We start from the raw sequence: 18,379 nt of genomic DNA, 5'->3' as shown, positions 1-18,379 counted from the left end.
ATCCAGCCATTCTAGAGCGCCATATACTGTGCAAGGCAGTCATCATGATAAAATCTAAAGGTAATCCATCCTCATTCTATATTACCAAATACCTGATACCATGAGGGTCTAACGGAAACTCTTTTTTGATTGTCCTTTGTAATACGTCCCAAAAATAAACTCCTTCCCAACAGTGCAGGAAAACATGGTCAATAGTTTCCGGTTTCTTACAGATTAGACAGTGAGATCCCCAAGGCATATAAAACCCACGCTCCTCTAGGAAGGTTCTTACAGGAAGTGTTCCAGTGTGTAATTTGAAAAAGAACGTTTTCGCACTTGAAGCTGCTGGCATTTTTTTTACTCGTTTAAGTACGTTCTGACCCTTGCGTGCTGTATATAGTGCTCTGTACAGTGGGACGGGGAGCATCGTGTCACATAAATCTTTGTACAGTTTTTTCTTTCCAACAGACCACAGGTAGTCAGTTGAAAAGCGAACACACAAAAACCGCACGCTGGCCACTACTTCTTTCATGTATCCTTGCACAGCCCCTGGGGTAACATGGGTGCTCACAACAAACTCGGGCAACAGTCTACTTAGTCTTGTTTGACATACTGTTAGTAGGAAAGGATCTCTTGTCTCACGAAAAAAGAAAAACCTATTTACTAACTGCTTGATAAACAGATGTCCTAGCCCAAGGCCTCCACACTTCACCCGTCTAAACAAATTCGTGCGACTGCACCTTTCCCAGTTAGACCCTCACACAAATATTGCAAACACCCGATGTAATTTTTGCACATTGACCCGGGAACAGTACAGCACTTGCATCACATACCACAGCTTAGACACAAAAAACCAGTTGCATGCAGTAGCCCTAGCAAACATGGACAGATAAGTTGCATTCCACCTATTCGCTTTTTCTTTAATTTCTTTCGTTTGCTGTGTCCAATATTCGTCAGTACTTTTGTATGACTCGAGCGGTACTCCGAGATATTTAACTGGCGTTCTTGTCCATTTAATGGCTGCAAAAAATTCTGGTGTTGAAGGCCAATATCCATGCCAGAAGCCGAGGCATTTACCCCAGTTTATGTGGCTTCCTGTAACTTCGGCGAAAGATATATAAACTCTGATTGATTCTTCAATACCTTCGTAGGAAGTGCTACAAATCGCAACATCATCAGCGTATGCGAGTAGTTTGACCTCTGAAGAATGTACTCTAAACCCATTAATGATGTCATTCTGCAATATCGACGGACATAAAGTTTCAATATATATGCAAAACAAAAGTGCACTAACAGGGCAACCTTGACGCACTGAGCGCTCAATTCTAATGGGGGGGGGGGGGGGGGGCCCAATGTCTTGTTAATAATTAGTCTCGTACTACCATTCCGGTATGCCATGGCTACTCCGTCATTAATTATCTTACCAACTATAATGTGCTTCAATACTGCAAACAAAAGAGCGTGGGCAACGCTATCAAACGCTTTCTCCAGATCCAGCTGGAGTATGGCCACACGAGCTTGATTGGTGTCAACACATTCGAGCACGGATCGCATTTTATGAACATTTGTAGCTATGGACTGACCTTTGATTCCTCAAGTTTGGTGTGGACCGGCGATATCCTTGTTACTGACTGAAGTCTAGCTGCCAAAATTTTCATTAATATTTTGTAGTCTACGTTTGTCAGTGCGATTGGCCTGTACGTTGTGACGTGCCTGAGCTTTTCAACCTCGTCTGTTTTCGGAATCAGAACGGTACGCGATTCACCAAAGGATGGTGGTAATTTCTTTGCCTGATATGCCTCGCCTCATTAAAAACGCCTGCAAGTATAGGAGACAGTTCACTTTTAAAACATTTGTACCACTTGGCACAAAGACCATCTGGTCCTGGAGATTTTCCGGGATTTAACTTATCAATCGCCCGCTCCACTTCAGAGGCAGATATAGATAATTCCAAAGCGTTTTTCACTTCCTCACTCACTTTCGGCATGCGTCCTAAATATTATTCTTTAAATATTTCTAGGTTTACCTGTCTACACGCAAAAAGGTTTTCAAAATGACTTGAAAATACGGATAAAATGCTGTCCGTACCAGTTACTTCGTGACCATCCTTCTCTATTTTTTCGATATGATTCCGTCGAGCGTTCGTTTTCTCCACCCCTAAGGCCGCGTTCACACTGGGCATTCCGGCCGCCGAAAGTGCTCCGAATCCGATTCGGCGGCGGCGAGATCCGCCGAAAGGGCCCTCTCCGCGCCGATCGCTCTCGGACCGATTTTTGCGGCGTCTGCCGCCGAATCGGTCACTGCGGACCAATAGGAGCGCTAGACAAGGAATTTTGAAAAATGGCGGCCAAGCCCTACTCACTTGTTTTGCCGCAGTGCACGTAACTGAATGTTGAAACCAACGGGATTTTAACCTACTCTGTGCCTACTTCGCCTCCGTATTTTGTGAAAGAGGTGACCGAGCTTGCTGTTGGCGTGTCCGAGCTTGTTGCGGTCTTGCAGAGCAAAACAAACCCACCAACGCCGCTGGCGTCGGTGGTTTTTCTGCTCTTCGTGCGTTACAAGACAGCCACTTGCCAGCAAAGTAAGCAGTACTGTCTTTTCTTGCTTCTTGCGTACGAGAATCGTCGAAGTATACACCACCGGATAGCGAAGTAGCGTGTGCAAGCCGCGACAACAACCGGGTGACAGCGCATCCATCCCGCGTTCGCCCCGTAGTAGATGGCATATTCGGCGGCGCGGGGCGCATCCAGTGCGAACGACGCTGCGTTTCGGCGGCAGGGGAATTTCGGTCGCTGTAGAAAGCGGATGTTTCAGTGTGAACTAGGGATAACGCTCTTTTGGTTGGCGTCTCTCCAGCCGCTAATGCCTCAGCCCTAGCACGGAAGAGTGCACCGCGGTAGCGTTCCTCGTCATGCAGTGCAAGTTTCTGCTTAATATTGCGTATGTCAATTTTATACTCTCCCGGTTGTTGGCACTCCAAGTCTATTAGTCTTTCCAAAGTCTTTCGGAGTTCTTTTTCTGTCTTTTTTCTTTCGTAACTCAATGCGCAAGAACGATCAATAGCTTTTATTTTTATTCGCTGCTTGAACTCTTCCTATTGTTCTGCAAGTTTAACTTCATCGTCCACTTTTATTTCATTGATACAGTTCATTACCTGATCTAAGAAATAGTCGTCAGTGATCAAAGTGTAATTCATCTTCCACAGCTCCCATGAGAAAGTTCCACCTTTTGTTTTCTCTCCCATATCACATTTAACTAAACAATGATCACTGAAGTGTATAGGGTAGACAGCATATGTCTTACAGTGAGCTATTAATTCAAGCGACGCGTAAATGCGATCGAGGCGCGCATGGCTATTCCCCTGAAAATGTGTGAAACGCACATCCCGCGTTCCCTCTATACAGCTGCCCACGTCTTCTAACTTGAATTCAGTAATTACGTCCGCTAGCGTCCTACTACTTTTATCGTAAATGGCGCGTCCGTTTGCCCGATCTCGCCCATTGAGGACGCAGTTAAAATCACCAAGTAATACATATTTCCTTGCTAAAGTGAAGTGCTGGTTTAGGCTTGAAAAAAAAGTGATCGCTCCTCGCAAATGGTTGGTGCATAAATACACACTATACGCCACTGACATTCATTGAATACAAAATCACAGGAAACCAATCTACCAGACGGGCAAGAGAAGGTATCTTGCACTACAAGACCCGGTAACTTCTTAATGAACAAAACACAGCCTGCAGACGTGCCTATTGCTTGACTTACAATTGCGTAGTAACGCGCCGTAAACCTCAGCACCATGCCCCGGGTCTCCTCCTCACCGTCTACTTTTGTTTCTTGTAGAGCTAGTATATCCAGATCATGATCCACGAGCAGCCTGTAGACTTGGCTCTGTTTCCGTTTGGCGGCAAGACCTCGAACATTTAACGTTGCCACTCTAAGTTTCGCTGCAAAAGCCATGTCTAAACCATGAAGAAGTTAGCCCGGGGCATGATGCTTACCTTCAGCGTCTAGCATAGAGCTAGACATCTTCGGAGCCTCCAGGTGGACCCGTGCCACTGGAGGGCAAAGGAGGCCAGTGTTTGTCCAATGTCGAGTTGGGACGCAGCCTTGAGCTGCTGCGTCTGAACGAAGTCGCCTTCGCAGGTGGCCCCTCTTCATGCTTTTCACTGGACGCCTCACGCCGTCCTGCAGACTGCTCGCGGGGTCTTTTGCTTGACGCCCCGCCACTGATACTCTCGCACGACACTGGAAGTTCGGTTAATTCCACCGGCTCCGGCTCCTTCGATGGGGTACTTGTGAAGCCTTCTGCGGTTTGGCCGGCTGGCTCTTGAGTAACCTCCCCAGATTCTATTTCTGCTTGTACTGTTGGTTCATCACCACCAGTCGGTGTGGCAGTACCTGTTGTAGCTTCTGGGTTCACCACGTCGCCTGCGCCTTTCGCCGCGTCTTCAGCCTCGGTCACGTCCATCACCAAATCTGCTGTGTCTTCACCCTCAGCTGATCCTACAGCCGATGCGTACGTGCGCATGCACGCGTCTTCGCTGTGGCCAAACCGCCGACAACGCGAACATCGGGGTACCTTGACCTCTCTTCTAACATGGCCGGTACCTTGGCAGCGCAGACACTGCATTGGCCGACCAGGTGCAACCACAAGTGCGAGTTCACCAGCCACCCTGATTTGATGCGGGAGATCTTCAACCTTCACACCACTCTTGAGCTTAAGAAGCACAGTTCGTGTGGTTGACCCCTTGTCGCTGACTCCTTGAACACGCCAATTCTCCCTGGTGACTTGTACGAGCTTCCCATAAGCCGCCAACGCCGTTTTCACGTCTTCATCGTTGACGCCATACAGCAGCCAATGAAGACGCAGCCGCACCTGCTGATCCTGGGGGTCTACGAAGAAGCAGCGTCGACCCTTGACTTTCAGCTCCTTCACGTCCAGCAAGCGTCTCGTAGCGTCCGCATTGTTCATGGTGACTGCCCAGACATGATTTATCTGGTAGGCCCCCAGTGCCAACACCTCCGGCAGTAGTCCTGTAGGTCCGAGCGCGTCTCGGAAATCTTCTACTCGATACGGTCTGCCACGCACATCACCGTGTAAAAACACAGTGTTTTGCGCGACGCGTCCCTTGGGCAGTGGTGGCAAAATAATCCTGTATCCTGCGTCTTGGTCTTCGGTCATCCTGTTACCGTGGCTAGTTTGTGCCGCAAACGCCGCTCCAACGGAGCACATGATTCTTGCGTCCGACGCGCGTGAGTGCCGACGAAAGAATGGCTGAGCTACCACAGCGGCCTTCCCTCTATCCACATTTTTGGGTCCATATGTGAATTTAGAAGTAGGAGTGACAGTCAGCGCCATCTATAAGCCAAACGACGAGTGTGAAAACACTCTTATGCGCATGTTTGGCGTCACGTAGCACGTGAACTTATTATGAGCGGGCAGCTGATTAATAGTCCCTCGTATACAACCTAAACACACCAAGTCTGCCAGTACGAGACCCTCGTTCAATGAAATAAGGGAAAGAAGTGTATACCCAAGGGCTCGTTTTTCCGTTTTTTAACACAATATGGCAGACTTGGTGTGTTTAGGTTGTATACGAGGGACTATTAATCAGCTGCCCGCTCATAATAAGTTCACGTGCTACGTGACGCCAAACATGCGCATAAGAGTGTTTTCTCACTCGTCGTTTGGCTTATAGATGGCGCTGATTGTCACTCCTACTTCTAAATTCACATATAGACCCAAAAAAGTGGATGGGGGGAAGGCCGCTGTGGTAGCTCAGTGGTTAGAGCATCGAACGCGTTATTCGAAGGTCGTAGGTTCGATTCCTGCTCACGGCTGGCTATTTCTGCATCCACTTTTATTTCTTCTTATTTACATTCCATTGGTTCTAATAACTTCCCCTGTACATTCCTTGGCAATACTGTCTGTTAGATCTCATTAATATTGTGTTAAAACACGGAAAAACGAGCCCTTAGGTATACACTTCTTTCCCTTATATATATATATATATATATATATATATATATATATATATATATATATATATATATATATATAGATCTCAATAATAGTGTGTTAAAACAGAAAAAAAACGAGCCCTTAAGTATACACTTCTTTCCCTCACACACACACACACACACACACACACACACACATATATATATATATATATATATATATATATATATATATATATATATATATATATATATATATATATATATATATATATATTGAGGTCTAACAGACAAATATGCCAAGGAAAGTTTAGGGGCAGTTATAAGACCGAATTGTAATGTAAATATGAAGAAAGAAAAGTGAGCGAAAAGATAACTTGCAGGAACCTGAGTTGCTGCCCACAGCCTTAATGAATAAATAGCAGATAGTGAAGCCAAAAAAAAGGTCAAAGAAAAGATAATTGTACTGTTTCAACTGCTTGCAATAATTGTGAAGTAAGTGTGACGGTAGTGAAATCAACGAAAAGACTACTTTCCTTTGGCCGAGACCGAACCTGCGACCTTTTTCTTAATTTTTTTGTTCGCTCTCGTCTTGTGTCACGAAAGTTTACCACATTGGTTTTATTAATTGATAAACTTTCGAGTTTTGTGTCAGCTTCAGTTAAAGTTCCAAAACCTATAAGCAGTTCACAGAGCTTCCAAACTATAGTGTTCTTATCTGGGTAAAACTAGGCCGAGATCCCGTCAGGTTTTTCTCGGTAGTAACACAGTGTGTTAACAAACAAATAAAAAATAGCATACATTACTAAAACTTCTTTCGACCTAATGCTGAGCATATACTTGTTCGAGCTATGAGTGTTATTTTGTGCAGAGAAAATGCTGCCTGCCTTTGCTGATCCGCATTTAAAACACTTTTGGACTTGATGACACTGGCAACTTTGAATCACTTTACCTTGTGGATGTTGCAGTTGCAGCTCACTTAGTGCGTGTACTGCATCATATCCCATGCTTCTATTATTCGCGCAAACCGGAGTTGTCATTCTATAGGCGCTTTTCGAGACAACAAAACTTTCCAAGATTGTCGCAACTTCCTTTGTTGTAATGTCTGCGTTTCCCATACTGGAAATAAAATACACCGTATTTTTGTCGTATTTGTTCGCAGGTTGTCCCGTATTTCCACGTGGCCTACTCGCTGCTGTTCGTGTCGTTCAAGCTGGGCTGGCTGAGCGCCGCCATCATCCTCGCCGAGCACGCCGTTTTCTTCGGGCTGGCTTGTATGGGAGTGCCTGCACTCTGCTACGGGGGCGCGCTGCTTGCCCTGACGCACCACAAGGTTTTCCAATACGACACCTTTGATGTGAGTTGGAAATGGGTGTCATGAGTATATTGGGCTATAAAAATATATCGAAGACTTCGGGCCTGAGTGAACGTCTTTGACTGCTCCTACTGTATATTGCAACCAGCTAATACGTGACGGGGTGTTTATTGCCCGTTTCCTTCTTTACTTCTTTCCTATTTTTCTCTCTCACTTTCATCTTTCTACTCCCTTTTATTATTTGTCGACATCATCATCATCAGCAGCAGCAGCCTAATTACGCGCACCGCAGAAAAAAGGCCTATTTATATTCCGTCAATCAACCCGGTCCCGTGCTTGCAGCTGCCACGTTATACCTGGCGACTCATCTTTCCACCTTATTTCTGTCTCGCTCTCACGGGTTCGCCTTTCTAGAAGTCGAATCAGTTACCTTTACTTACCAGTGGTTATCCCGCCTACGGGATAATTGCCCGACTATACCTCAGCCTAATCTGGCTGACCGGACGTGTTTGTGGTTGATCTCTCCACTCCCTTCCTTTGGAGACGTCTCTTCACTTCCTTCCTCCTTTCCTTCCTTGACGTGATAGTCAGTTCATTTTATTAACTGTTTGCTAAAATGTCCGGAATTAAACAAACGAAATAATCTGTAATAAACCAAGACTGCGTTCAATGCTGCTGTGTGTTCTCATCTTATGACACGTCTCAAGTACAGGCGTGAACCAATGGCTGCAACCATAATTTTGATATTCCGATTGCATGATGGCCGATTGTCTAGAAATTTCTGCGGCGGGGAAAGTCGACATTTTGATAGGTGGACTCATCTTTCAAGAGCACTTTGCATAATCCTTGGCATGTTGTTTTGACAGGGTTAGTATATTACAATACGTCACGAGGCACCGCCATCGCTACTCGTCATCTCCGATCTTCAAAGGCGTCCAATAAACATGCTGATTTCCCGTAGACTTTCTTCATTGGCAGATGACAAGTATCGACATTGGCATCTCGTGAAGTGGCGTCACTGACCAACCCTGTCAAATGAAACACGTTATTTGACAAGATAGGCCCACCTCTCCAAATGACAGCCAGCCCGTCTGAGGCGCACTTATGATACGTTAGGCAACCTGGATGCCATGTCATTCTTTGTACTGTTTCATAAAAATCGGTAATTTAATGAACAGTTAATGAAGAAAGGAAGCAACAAAATGGAGAAGGCAGGGAGGTTAACCAGAGAGACATACGGTTGGCTACACAAAGAACAATTAATTATGCAGTTAAGTTAGGCAAGACAAGTTAAGTATGTAATGTAAAATAGCGTGTAAACGTAGCATCTATGTGAACGAATAACTGTGTACTAGTATTTTCAATTCAACTCCATCTTCGTCGTGCCTTCCCCACTTATTGTCTGTAACGTGTTGTGATGTAGTTCGCCGTAGTATTCCTGGCCATGTTCGAATACGGCATTTAGTCACACATTGCCAGCACTGGTTTGCAGTAAATAATATTGACTAATGTTAGCTAACTGAGGTTAGTGAATGTTGGCCTTAAGATACTGTATGAAAAAACCCGCCTTCAATCATTTTAATTGTGATGACTCAATGATCTACCATTTCTTCCTTAAACTCCAAATGTATATTAGAGTAAATAAATGTGATAAGAAGGCATGACAGCGGGTTTTTGGTTGCTTTTCTGTGTTCTTTGCGATCACATGGCCGAGACAAACGTACTCGATTGTCTACAGGTCGTCTACCAATGGTACGGCAGGAACACCTACTACGTCACTTTGTTGGTCTTCTACTGGACGGCACTGCGGGGCCTCAGCTTCTGCATGGACTGGATCTGGCGCGATGAAGAGGGAGACTCGGAAGAGTCAGACATGCCAGAACACCGCTTTCCTGACTACTGGAAGACACTGGCATACACCCTGTACCTTCCTCCGCTGCTCACAGGACCGTTACAAAACTATGAAGACTTCGATGCATCTGTAAGCGCCATACTGCTTAATTATTACGGTGGAAGCACTAAGTGGTAGCGTAGGTGATTCTGTCGGCGAGTCCTGCGAGACTTTGTAAGATTTGATGCGAGCGTTCGGTTTCGCGAGGCCTCCTCCAAAAACCGACGTCGCCTTCTCCGAGCGAGCGACGATTCACATCATGACTTCATATTGAGTTGAAATTCTTGTCGTCATCTGATGACGTAGTTAAATGTCAATCTTCGATCAATGAAAGGTGGGCTGTTCTAGGTTGGCACCGGAGGCAGTGCCAGACTGCACGAGACAAAAAAAAAAAACTACAGTGGAAGGAGGGGGGGCAGGAAAGTTAGAATCGATTATACACGTTACAGTGCATGTCTCTCACAGTGCTGCTCGTCATGTCTTGCAGAAATTTTCATCGCCGATTGTTTAACCTAGTGCAATTACTAAGCGCGGAGCACCTTCAAGTGTGATTGATAATGTACACTTCGCCAACCATAAGTCAGCAAAAAAAAAGTAGAACTCAGTCAGACTTACTCAAGAAATATATGCTGCGCTATTGGTTGACTGTAGATCACTCACAAAATTTTCCCTGAGCCCACCTCACCCGTACTCACACTCACGAATATGTTACTCTCTTGGACACACTCAGCTCCCCGCTTGATCTCAGCCTGACTGAGACTTGCTGAACTAAGCTTACACCATTTATTTGTTTGTGTGTGTGTTTGTATAAATACCGATGGTCACGTTGCTCAAACAAAAGGGCCGATGTAAGCAGCACTAAACAACAATAAACAACAAACGTGAAAAAGAAAAAAAAATGCAGGTAGCCCTAGCAGCAACTCATTTGTAAGCATATCCGCCCACAACACACTCGTTAAGGTACTTAGACGTGCTAAGTCGAAAGAGTGCATTGCCCCTTCCCTCCATCTCTTCCACCACCAGAAGCACAAGTTCCAGAACTGGTACACGTTAGGCCAGGCGATGTTATGACGTCATCGTGTGACACCACGCACAGCGACAATGCTCAATTTTCGCGACCTTTCGTCATCACAACTAGCGATATACTAGCACGTGGAGTGACCAGAATGAATACAGTATCCTGACGTCATGACAGAGTCGACGTCAACAGGATGCGCCATGTGAAAATTAACTTTAATTTCAATATATGATACCTTATCAACATATACTGAGCATAACGCCTGCGCAGAGCCATCTTTGCTTGAAGGAGGTTTCTATAGCCGAGTAAGGTCACCTTCAAAAATTGGTGTAGAGAGAAAGAGAGATAAAGATGCAAGGAAAGGCAGGGAAGTTAACCAGACGCGCATCCGGTTTGCTACCCTGCACTAAATACCACTCTTCTATACGACCTCAAAAAGATTAGAGTTTTGAAACTTTTCTACAGTTTTTAAGTGATTTTTGTGCTTACATTTCTAGATACGTCACTTTCATTGTGTGTATTTACCCCTTCATTCCTCTGGTGGGGTGCGTGAGCAGGTGACAAAACCGAAGCCTCTGTTGTCGTCCGACGAGATCAGGGCCTGCGTTCGCGTCCTGCTGCGCTCCGCCGCTCACTTTTTTCTCATGGATTTTATGTGCCACTACTTCTACAGGTAAGTGACGACGTCGGACGTGCATATCATAAATATCGTTACTTGATATACGAGCGCGTAACGTAAACAGGAACTAATCAGGACAAGGATGTTTTGTTGTTTTACTTAGTCTCTGTCTACTTTACGCGCAGTTATTTGAGGAAATGATGAACCGTCAACTCGCCCAATCAGCCATTTATACATTGTCATTGATGTTAAAACAAGTCGCACTGTCCAATGTCATTTTTATTCAGGTTATATTTTGCCATACTACAATGCCCGCTTTCGAAAAATACTAAAGGCAGATGAACTCGGAGTGATTAAGGTCCATCTTCCCGTACATTAGCTAAGGAACAGAGAGAATGGGGAAATAGTAATGGAAGAAACAAATTATAGCAAAACAGTAGCTATGCAATTCGTGTGAGTGTTGCTCATTTGTCAAAGGGAACTCTCGAATACAGCGTAAGACATCGCAATGGGGATGAAGGCCTGCGTAAACACCGTAATATAAACAACGGGTACGGAACAGTTCAGTGAAAACTTTACTTTAATTCGAGGAAGAGAGATGGGGGAGAATCCACTAGAAAAGCGAGAAATAGCAAAACAGGACTCGGTTGGCTAAATTGCGCTAATTAAAGGGATCTAAATGAAGGTGGTGAGGAGAATTAGAAAGAGTTTGTAGACTGAATTCACGAAGAGACAGCGCTGATGCGCAAATTACAGCCCACAGAATAATGTACACCACTTAGGAGAGCAGGATAAGATCATTTTCACAAGAGATGTATTTGCGAAAACCCCCGTGTCTAGCGTGCCTTAGTAAAACTAAGGCACGCTAGAGAGGTAGCAAGTTGGTAATGACCACGGTGTAAGATACAAATACTTTAGGTGGGGACACTTCTCAGATTTTTTATGGGACGCGATCAATAGTAAGAATGAAGGGCACTTACGAGGTGGCACCCTTCACGCGTAACGTTCATCCACAGTACAGTGATGGCCGGCGAAAGGCACGGGCCAAGTCTCTCCTTTATTTCGTTGCTAGGTCCACGGGCAGTGTAGGTTTCGTCGATGTGGCGCAGTAAGGCCACTCCGATCGTTTTGCAGCTGTGGTCGTTGATCATCGTGGTCGCGTAGAGATATCTACTGACTCCAGGGCTGCCACCTGGGCCTTTGCCTCAGGGGTAATCTCTAGGAAGGCTGCCGATATTCTCAATTCCAGGGCTGTAGTAGGCCACCACACAATCACCTGGTTTCCAGCCCACATGGGCTCAGAGGTGCATCCGACTCTTCCCAACGCCAACGAACTTGCCCATAACCGTGCGCGAGAAATCACGTGCCGCGGCGGTCCGGGTGGGTATGGAGATGGGTTCGCGGATAACTTTAAAGATCCCCTTAGCACGTTTAACGAAGTGACGTCCTATTATCAGTTGCCTAGGCGGAGGTACCCGCTTCCGCATTCCAAGCTCACTCGGCCACAGTCGTTGGTTCTTCGGATGCTACAAGCAGGTTCGTTCCCATCTCGTAGCACATTCAGCCATTTTGCTGATGGCATAACTCCAGGATGCCCTAGTTGTGAGGCACGTAACTGCACACTCGCTCACATGCTCTGGAAGTGCCCGGCGTTACATGGCGCAAAATTCAGCACAGAAGCCTTGGAGAGAGCTTTTAAAAGCCCCGAACACTCAGTCCAATACTCGGCAGTCCAGGAGGTCTGCGAACGGGTGGAGAACATCCTGTCCCGGCTTGGACGCGGCCATCAACTGTGGCGGACCCCTCTTAGGGGATCGTCTAACCAGTTCTCCAGGACCTAATAGTGTTCATTTCATTTCAGGGACGCGCGTCCGTCGGACCACTACCAGCAGCGCACCTATCGGCCAGTCAGCGCCACTTAAATGTAGAAAAAATTTTTTGCACATTGTTGCTATAGCAACCAATGAAAATGGTGGCAACGCTGGCGTTCCGAAAGCGTCGCGCTTCGCACTCGCAAAAAAAAAAAAAAACAAGTCATTCGGCTGCTTCTGGCGCGTTTCATGAAGTACTAAGTGGCGTTTCAAAAATCACGTTTGTGAAATGAACTTGTGATGTGATGAGCAGCCATGAATAAAATCTGCTCAAAGAAGACGTTCACACAGTGAGTGAATATGGGAAGAAAGTGCTTCGTTAGTGGTTGCCGGTCAGCTTACCATACGTGCCAAGAAAATGTAATAATATTCATATACTTAGAAATTTGGCGCAACCTCGACTCACGCAAACACTCACACAAGCACACACACTTACACCAGAGCAACACACACACCCACGCAGCGCTCACTACCAACTGTTTATTGCTCCTATCTGACCTTCTTAAATACGTACATCGAAATGCGCAAAGGCACAAACTAACAGAACTGCGCCAGTAGAAAACCAACATGGCGTCACCACACCACAAGGAACATAAAAAAGGTAAAAAAAGTAAAAAAAAGTAAAAAAAGGGTTAACACAAAAAGGAGATATAATCGCTAAACCCTCGCATCAAGGAAAGATATTTCTTGTTGATGCAACACCAAAGATGGCTCGCTGACACAAATATCTTTATTCTTTTCTATATAATATGCTTCTAACAGCAAACGTGCTGATAAATTTGAGCTTCTCCCAAGAATCCTTGTATCAGAAAATCGTGGTTCACACCCACATGCGGCAATATGCGACACAAGATGTGCGTACTTGTCCTCGTTTTTCTTAACCTTTAGCGCATGCTCCCTAAGCCGGTCATTGAGGCATCGCTCGGTAATGCCAATGTACACGTTACCGCAGGAAAAAGGAATGGAGTATACAACTCCCATGGAACATTTTACGAAGGCATTCTCATGTTTTTTCACGCAACCGCGTCTCTTGCCATTGCAAATACGCGGACATAACTTGGCGAGCTTTTCTGGCGCAGAAAAGACCACAGCCACACCATGCCTTGCAGCAACCTTCTTAATATTATGGGAGAGCTTGTGCACGTAAGGCACGACTTGAAGCTTGGAACCCGAAGGATCCCAAGTAGCTCTATCCCTTTGTGTTCCACGTTTCATCTTCTGTAGTAGTGACTCGGTGACCGCGTTTAGGACCGACGAAGGGAAGCCCGCCACCGTCAATCGGCTGATCTGTTCATAAAAACTAGTACGCATGTGGTGTGGACACGACTTAATCAACGAGGATTCCAGACATAGCGAAGCAATACCTCTTTTAACTAATTTCGAGTGCGCAGAATCATACGGCAACAGCCCCTTCTTCACTCTAGGCCGGTAGACCCAACAAAAGTGTTCACCACCCCACAGTAGCTTGAGGTCTAAAAACTGGAGACAAGTCTCTGTGGGTACCTCGGTAGTGAACCTAAGTCCGCGTCCATGATCTTTAAAAACACTAAGCACATGTTCACAATAAGAACGCTGCACTTCATATGATACCCCATCCGCACGCACACTCACTGAAGTACAGGCGTCTACTTGAAAATCTAAAACGTAATTGGGGGGTGTATATGGCCCCCGCTTGTCTAAAAGAATTAAAAAATCGTCAACATATCTAAAAATCTTCAAAACCTTATTCCCCCTTAAAAATTTATCCAACGTCCTATCTACATCTGCTAAAAAAATATCAGTAAGAACAGGGGCGACACAAGAACCTATACAAATGCCTTGTCGTTGTAGATAGGGCTTGTCGTTAAAAGTAATAAAAGTAACGTTAAGATAAAATTCTAAAAGTGCTAAAAAGTTTTCAACGAATTTTAGAATTTTATCTTAACGTTACTTTTATTACTTTTAACGACAAGCCCTATCTACAACGACAAGGCATTTGTATAGGTTCTTGTGTCGCCCCTGTTCTTACTGATATTTTTTTAGCAGATGTAGATAGGACGTTGGATAAATTTTTAAGGGGGAATAAGGTTTTGAAGATTTTTAGATATGTTGACGATTTTTTAATTCTTTTAGACAAGCGGGGGCCATATACACCCCCCAATTACGTTTTAGATTTTCAAGTAGACGCCTGTACTTCAGTGAGTGTGCGTGCGGATGGGGTATCATATGAAGTGCAGCGTTCTTATTGTGAACATGTGCTTAGTGTTTTTAAAGATCATGGACGCGGACTTAGGTTCACTACCGAGGTACCCACAGAGACTTGTCTCCAGTTTTTAGACCTCAAGCTACTGTGGGGTGGTGAACACTTTTGTTGGGTCTACCGGCCTAGAGTGAAGAAGGGGCTGTTGCCGTATGATTCTGCGCACTCGAAATTAGTTAAAAGAGGTATTGCTTCGCTATGTCTGGAATCCTCGTTGATTAAGTCGTGTCCACACCACATGCGTACTAGTTTTTATGAACAGATCAGCCGATTGACGGCGGCGGGCTTCCCTTCGTCGGTCCTAAACGCGGTCACCGAGTCACTACTACAGAAGATGAAACGTGGAACACAAAGGGATAGAGCTACTTGGGATCCTTCGGGTTCCAAGCTTCAAGTCGTGCCTTACGTGCACAAGCTCTCCCATAATATTAAGAAGGTTGCTGCAAGGCATGGTGTGGCTGTGGTCTTTTCTGCGCCAGAAAAGCTCGCCAAGTTATGTCCGCGTATTTGCAATGGCAAGAGACGCGGTTGCGTGAAAAAACATGAGAATGCCTTCGTAAAATGTTCCATGGGAGTTGTATACTCCATTCCTTTTTCCTGCGGTAACGTGTACATTGGCATTACCGAGCGATGCCTCAATGACCGGCTTAGGGAGCATGCGCTAAAGGTTAAGAAAAACGAGGACAAGTACGCACATCTTGTGTCGCATATTGCCGCATGTGGGTGTGAACCACGATTTTCTGATACAAGGATTCTTGGGAGAAGCTCAAATTTATCAGCACGTTTGCTGTTAGAAGCATATTATATAGAAAAGAATAAAGATATTTGTGTCAGCGAGCCATCTTTGGTGTTGCATCAACAAGAAATATCTTTCCTTGATGCGAGGGTTTAGCGATTATATCTCCTTTTTGTGTTAACCCTTTTTTTACTTTTTTTACTTTTTTTACCTTTTTTATGTTCCTTGTGGTGTGGTGACGCCATGTTGGTTTTCTACTGGCGCAGTTCTGTTAGTTTGTGCCTTTGCGCATTTCGATGTACGTATTTAAGAAGGTCAGATAGGAGCAATAAACAGTTGGTAGTGAGCGCTGCGTGGGTGTGTGTGTTGCTCTGGTGTAAGTGTGTGTGCTTGTGTGAGTGTTTGCGTGAGTCGAGGTTGCGCCAAATTTCTAAGTATATGATGTATAACCAACTAGCCCAACAACAAGTTTTATTAAAATAATATTCAATGTTCCTTCTGATCCCAATGCTTCAAAGCATGGGCTCAAGTGGTTTCTAAGAAAGACCATCCGCTCAGCAGAAACGATGCAGTATGCAGCAAACACTTCACAGATGAGATGACTCGTTGTAAATGTCAATGAATAATTTTCGCTGCACGACCATTTATTTTATCTTTATGCAACACAATCATACGTGCAATAAATAGCGTTTTTTCGGTTACAGACATTGTCAGGTTGTCCTTTTTTTACTGCATTACATAGTGCTTTCACTGATTTTTTTAAACAAGTTTCCTGTGGAATTACTAAAATGGTCCGCTGATTGTTCCTTGCAAAAAAAAAAACTGTAATTTTTTTTCGTGCACGGCAAGAAGAGATGGTAAAATCAGTGAGAAGATATTCGCAGGGTCCACCATAAATTTTTCTCTCAGCGGGTCATCACACGTTCGTGAACTTTTCGCTACGTTATCATTGGAGCCGCGGAAATAGAATTTGGCGCAACAGCGGACAGTATTTATGTAAAGCACGCCAACAAATTGGTCAAGGTAACTAAGTGGTTGCTTCTCTTCTTACGAGCAGTCACGTGGTCTTATTCAAGTCCTGCTTTGCTCATCATCAACAGCATGTGCGTCCCCCCACGCCGTTCGCGTGCTTCGCAGATCCAGCTTGCCGATACGAGTGCCCCATCTACCACCAGCGAGTGCACGAAAACAAGCGCATTTAAGGAAAGAATCGTTTGACACAAAATTTTAAAAAGCGTGTCAGTTATGTGCGTATCTGTTACGTCCCAAGGAGTATTATGTTCACAGGGCGTGCGAAAACTACTTCAAATATTGGCATGCGTTCCATAGAGAGGCATGTAGATTGTGCTTTCCACGTGACTCAAGCCCCCGTCATGCTTGCAGACAGCAGTAATCACTTTTCACTCTTCACCACGAACAAAGCTCCTGTGCCATTTATTTCAAATTTCCTGTGAAGGACTGGTTGTTGTAGCAACGCCCCCTTCTGTCTTCAAGTTGCGTCTACTTGCCGATAGGCACGATGCCGCCAGTGGTCCAACGAACGCGAGTCACTGTTGCTTTATGTCGTCGATCTTGTCTCGCGAAAGTGCCCACCTAAAGTGCTTAAATCTTAAACCGTGGTAATGACTCACGTGTTGCGTATGACTGATTCATAAGACCAGGGAAAAGTATAAATTTGTCACGAGGAACCCTGAAACCCAGTCGAAGACCGCTAGGTGGTAAATAAGCGTTTGATAATTAGGTATATGTTTTAGGATGGTGAGCTTCGTCAGAGGCTTCCTTTTATTTAATTCAAGAAGTAGAACAATGTTGTAACAGAAAAGCATGAGCGTTAACTGGGCTGCAGTTGGCTGCTCTGCGCCAGAAAAAGACAAAAGGGCTCAGTGATGATGTTGAGGAGTCCCGAAATTGTGCAAGCCTCGTGAATTTGATGGAGGAAGCGTCGATTCAGATATTAGAACCTTGTAAACGTAGGCAACAATGGCGACGTACAGGACAAACTGAATTTCAGGAGATACTTACAAAAACCATTTGGGCTTGAATAAGCTAATTTATGTCGCGCTAGAGGGGTAGCAACTCGAGGGGTAGCAACTCGAGAAGTAGTGATGTGTAATGTAAATTTTGTAGTAGAAGGTGCTAACGAATAATGGTTTCTGAATTAGCTGAGCGAATTGCTTACCATGGCGCTTACAATTGGGAATGATTACGTGCAGTCACAGTCAGTATGAGTTTCGACACGCTGACTGTGGTTAAAGTGATCCCAAACCTGACCAATGACACAGGCAAAGGTTAAGTTAGTTCAGAAAGTACCGCTAATGAAGATGATTTATATCGCCAATTTTTTTCTTCAATTTAGGTGCTACTATGCAGTATTGGCGCCATTTTGAGTAGACAGAAAGTTGCTACTTAGATTCAGCAGCACTGTACAAAGAGAATGCTCATAATATGTAGGCAAATGAGGGTCAATGTAATAAGCGAGTTAGTTGAGTTATTGCGGGAAACTTTTTTCGATTCTATTTTCATTGTAGCGTTGAAGTTGAAGCCTATATTACCGAGACTTCTTTATTCTAGCGGTGTTCAAGTAGCGTAGGTTCAGCCTATCGGAATGATGAGAAATGTTAACAAGCAACTCGAACAATCAGTTGTTGAATGCTCACTGATAAGCATACCGCATACCGGTACACTTAAATCTTTACGCGCAGCGACAACGCACATTCCTCATCTTCGGAGCGGGCCAACTTGACCAA

At 44.9% G+C, this 18,379-nt stretch overlaps 1 protein-coding gene across 1 annotated transcript in view; it reads left to right on the top strand.

Moving 5' to 3' along the window:
• The window catches only part of LOC119167605 (protein-cysteine N-palmitoyltransferase HHAT), an 82,668-nt gene that overhangs the window by 36,387 nt on the left and 27,902 nt on the right, over positions 1-18,379 (top strand). The window contains exons 5-7 of the mRNA XM_037419108.2: positions 7,106-7,300; positions 8,997-9,239; positions 10,725-10,840. Coding sequence (XP_037275005.2) covers positions 7,106-7,300; positions 8,997-9,239; positions 10,725-10,840 — 554 coding nt within the window. The remainder of the gene's footprint in view (positions 1-7,105; positions 7,301-8,996; positions 9,240-10,724; positions 10,841-18,379) is intronic.

This window comes from Rhipicephalus microplus, chromosome 6 (genome assembly GCF_043290135.1).
Source record: "Rhipicephalus microplus isolate Deutch F79 chromosome 6, USDA_Rmic, whole genome shotgun sequence".
Taxonomy (NCBI): Eukaryota; Metazoa; Arthropoda; class Arachnida; order Ixodida; family Ixodidae; genus Rhipicephalus; species Rhipicephalus microplus.
The sequence above is the reverse complement of the archived record's forward strand: the minus strand, read 5'-3'. Positions and strand labels throughout refer to the sequence as shown.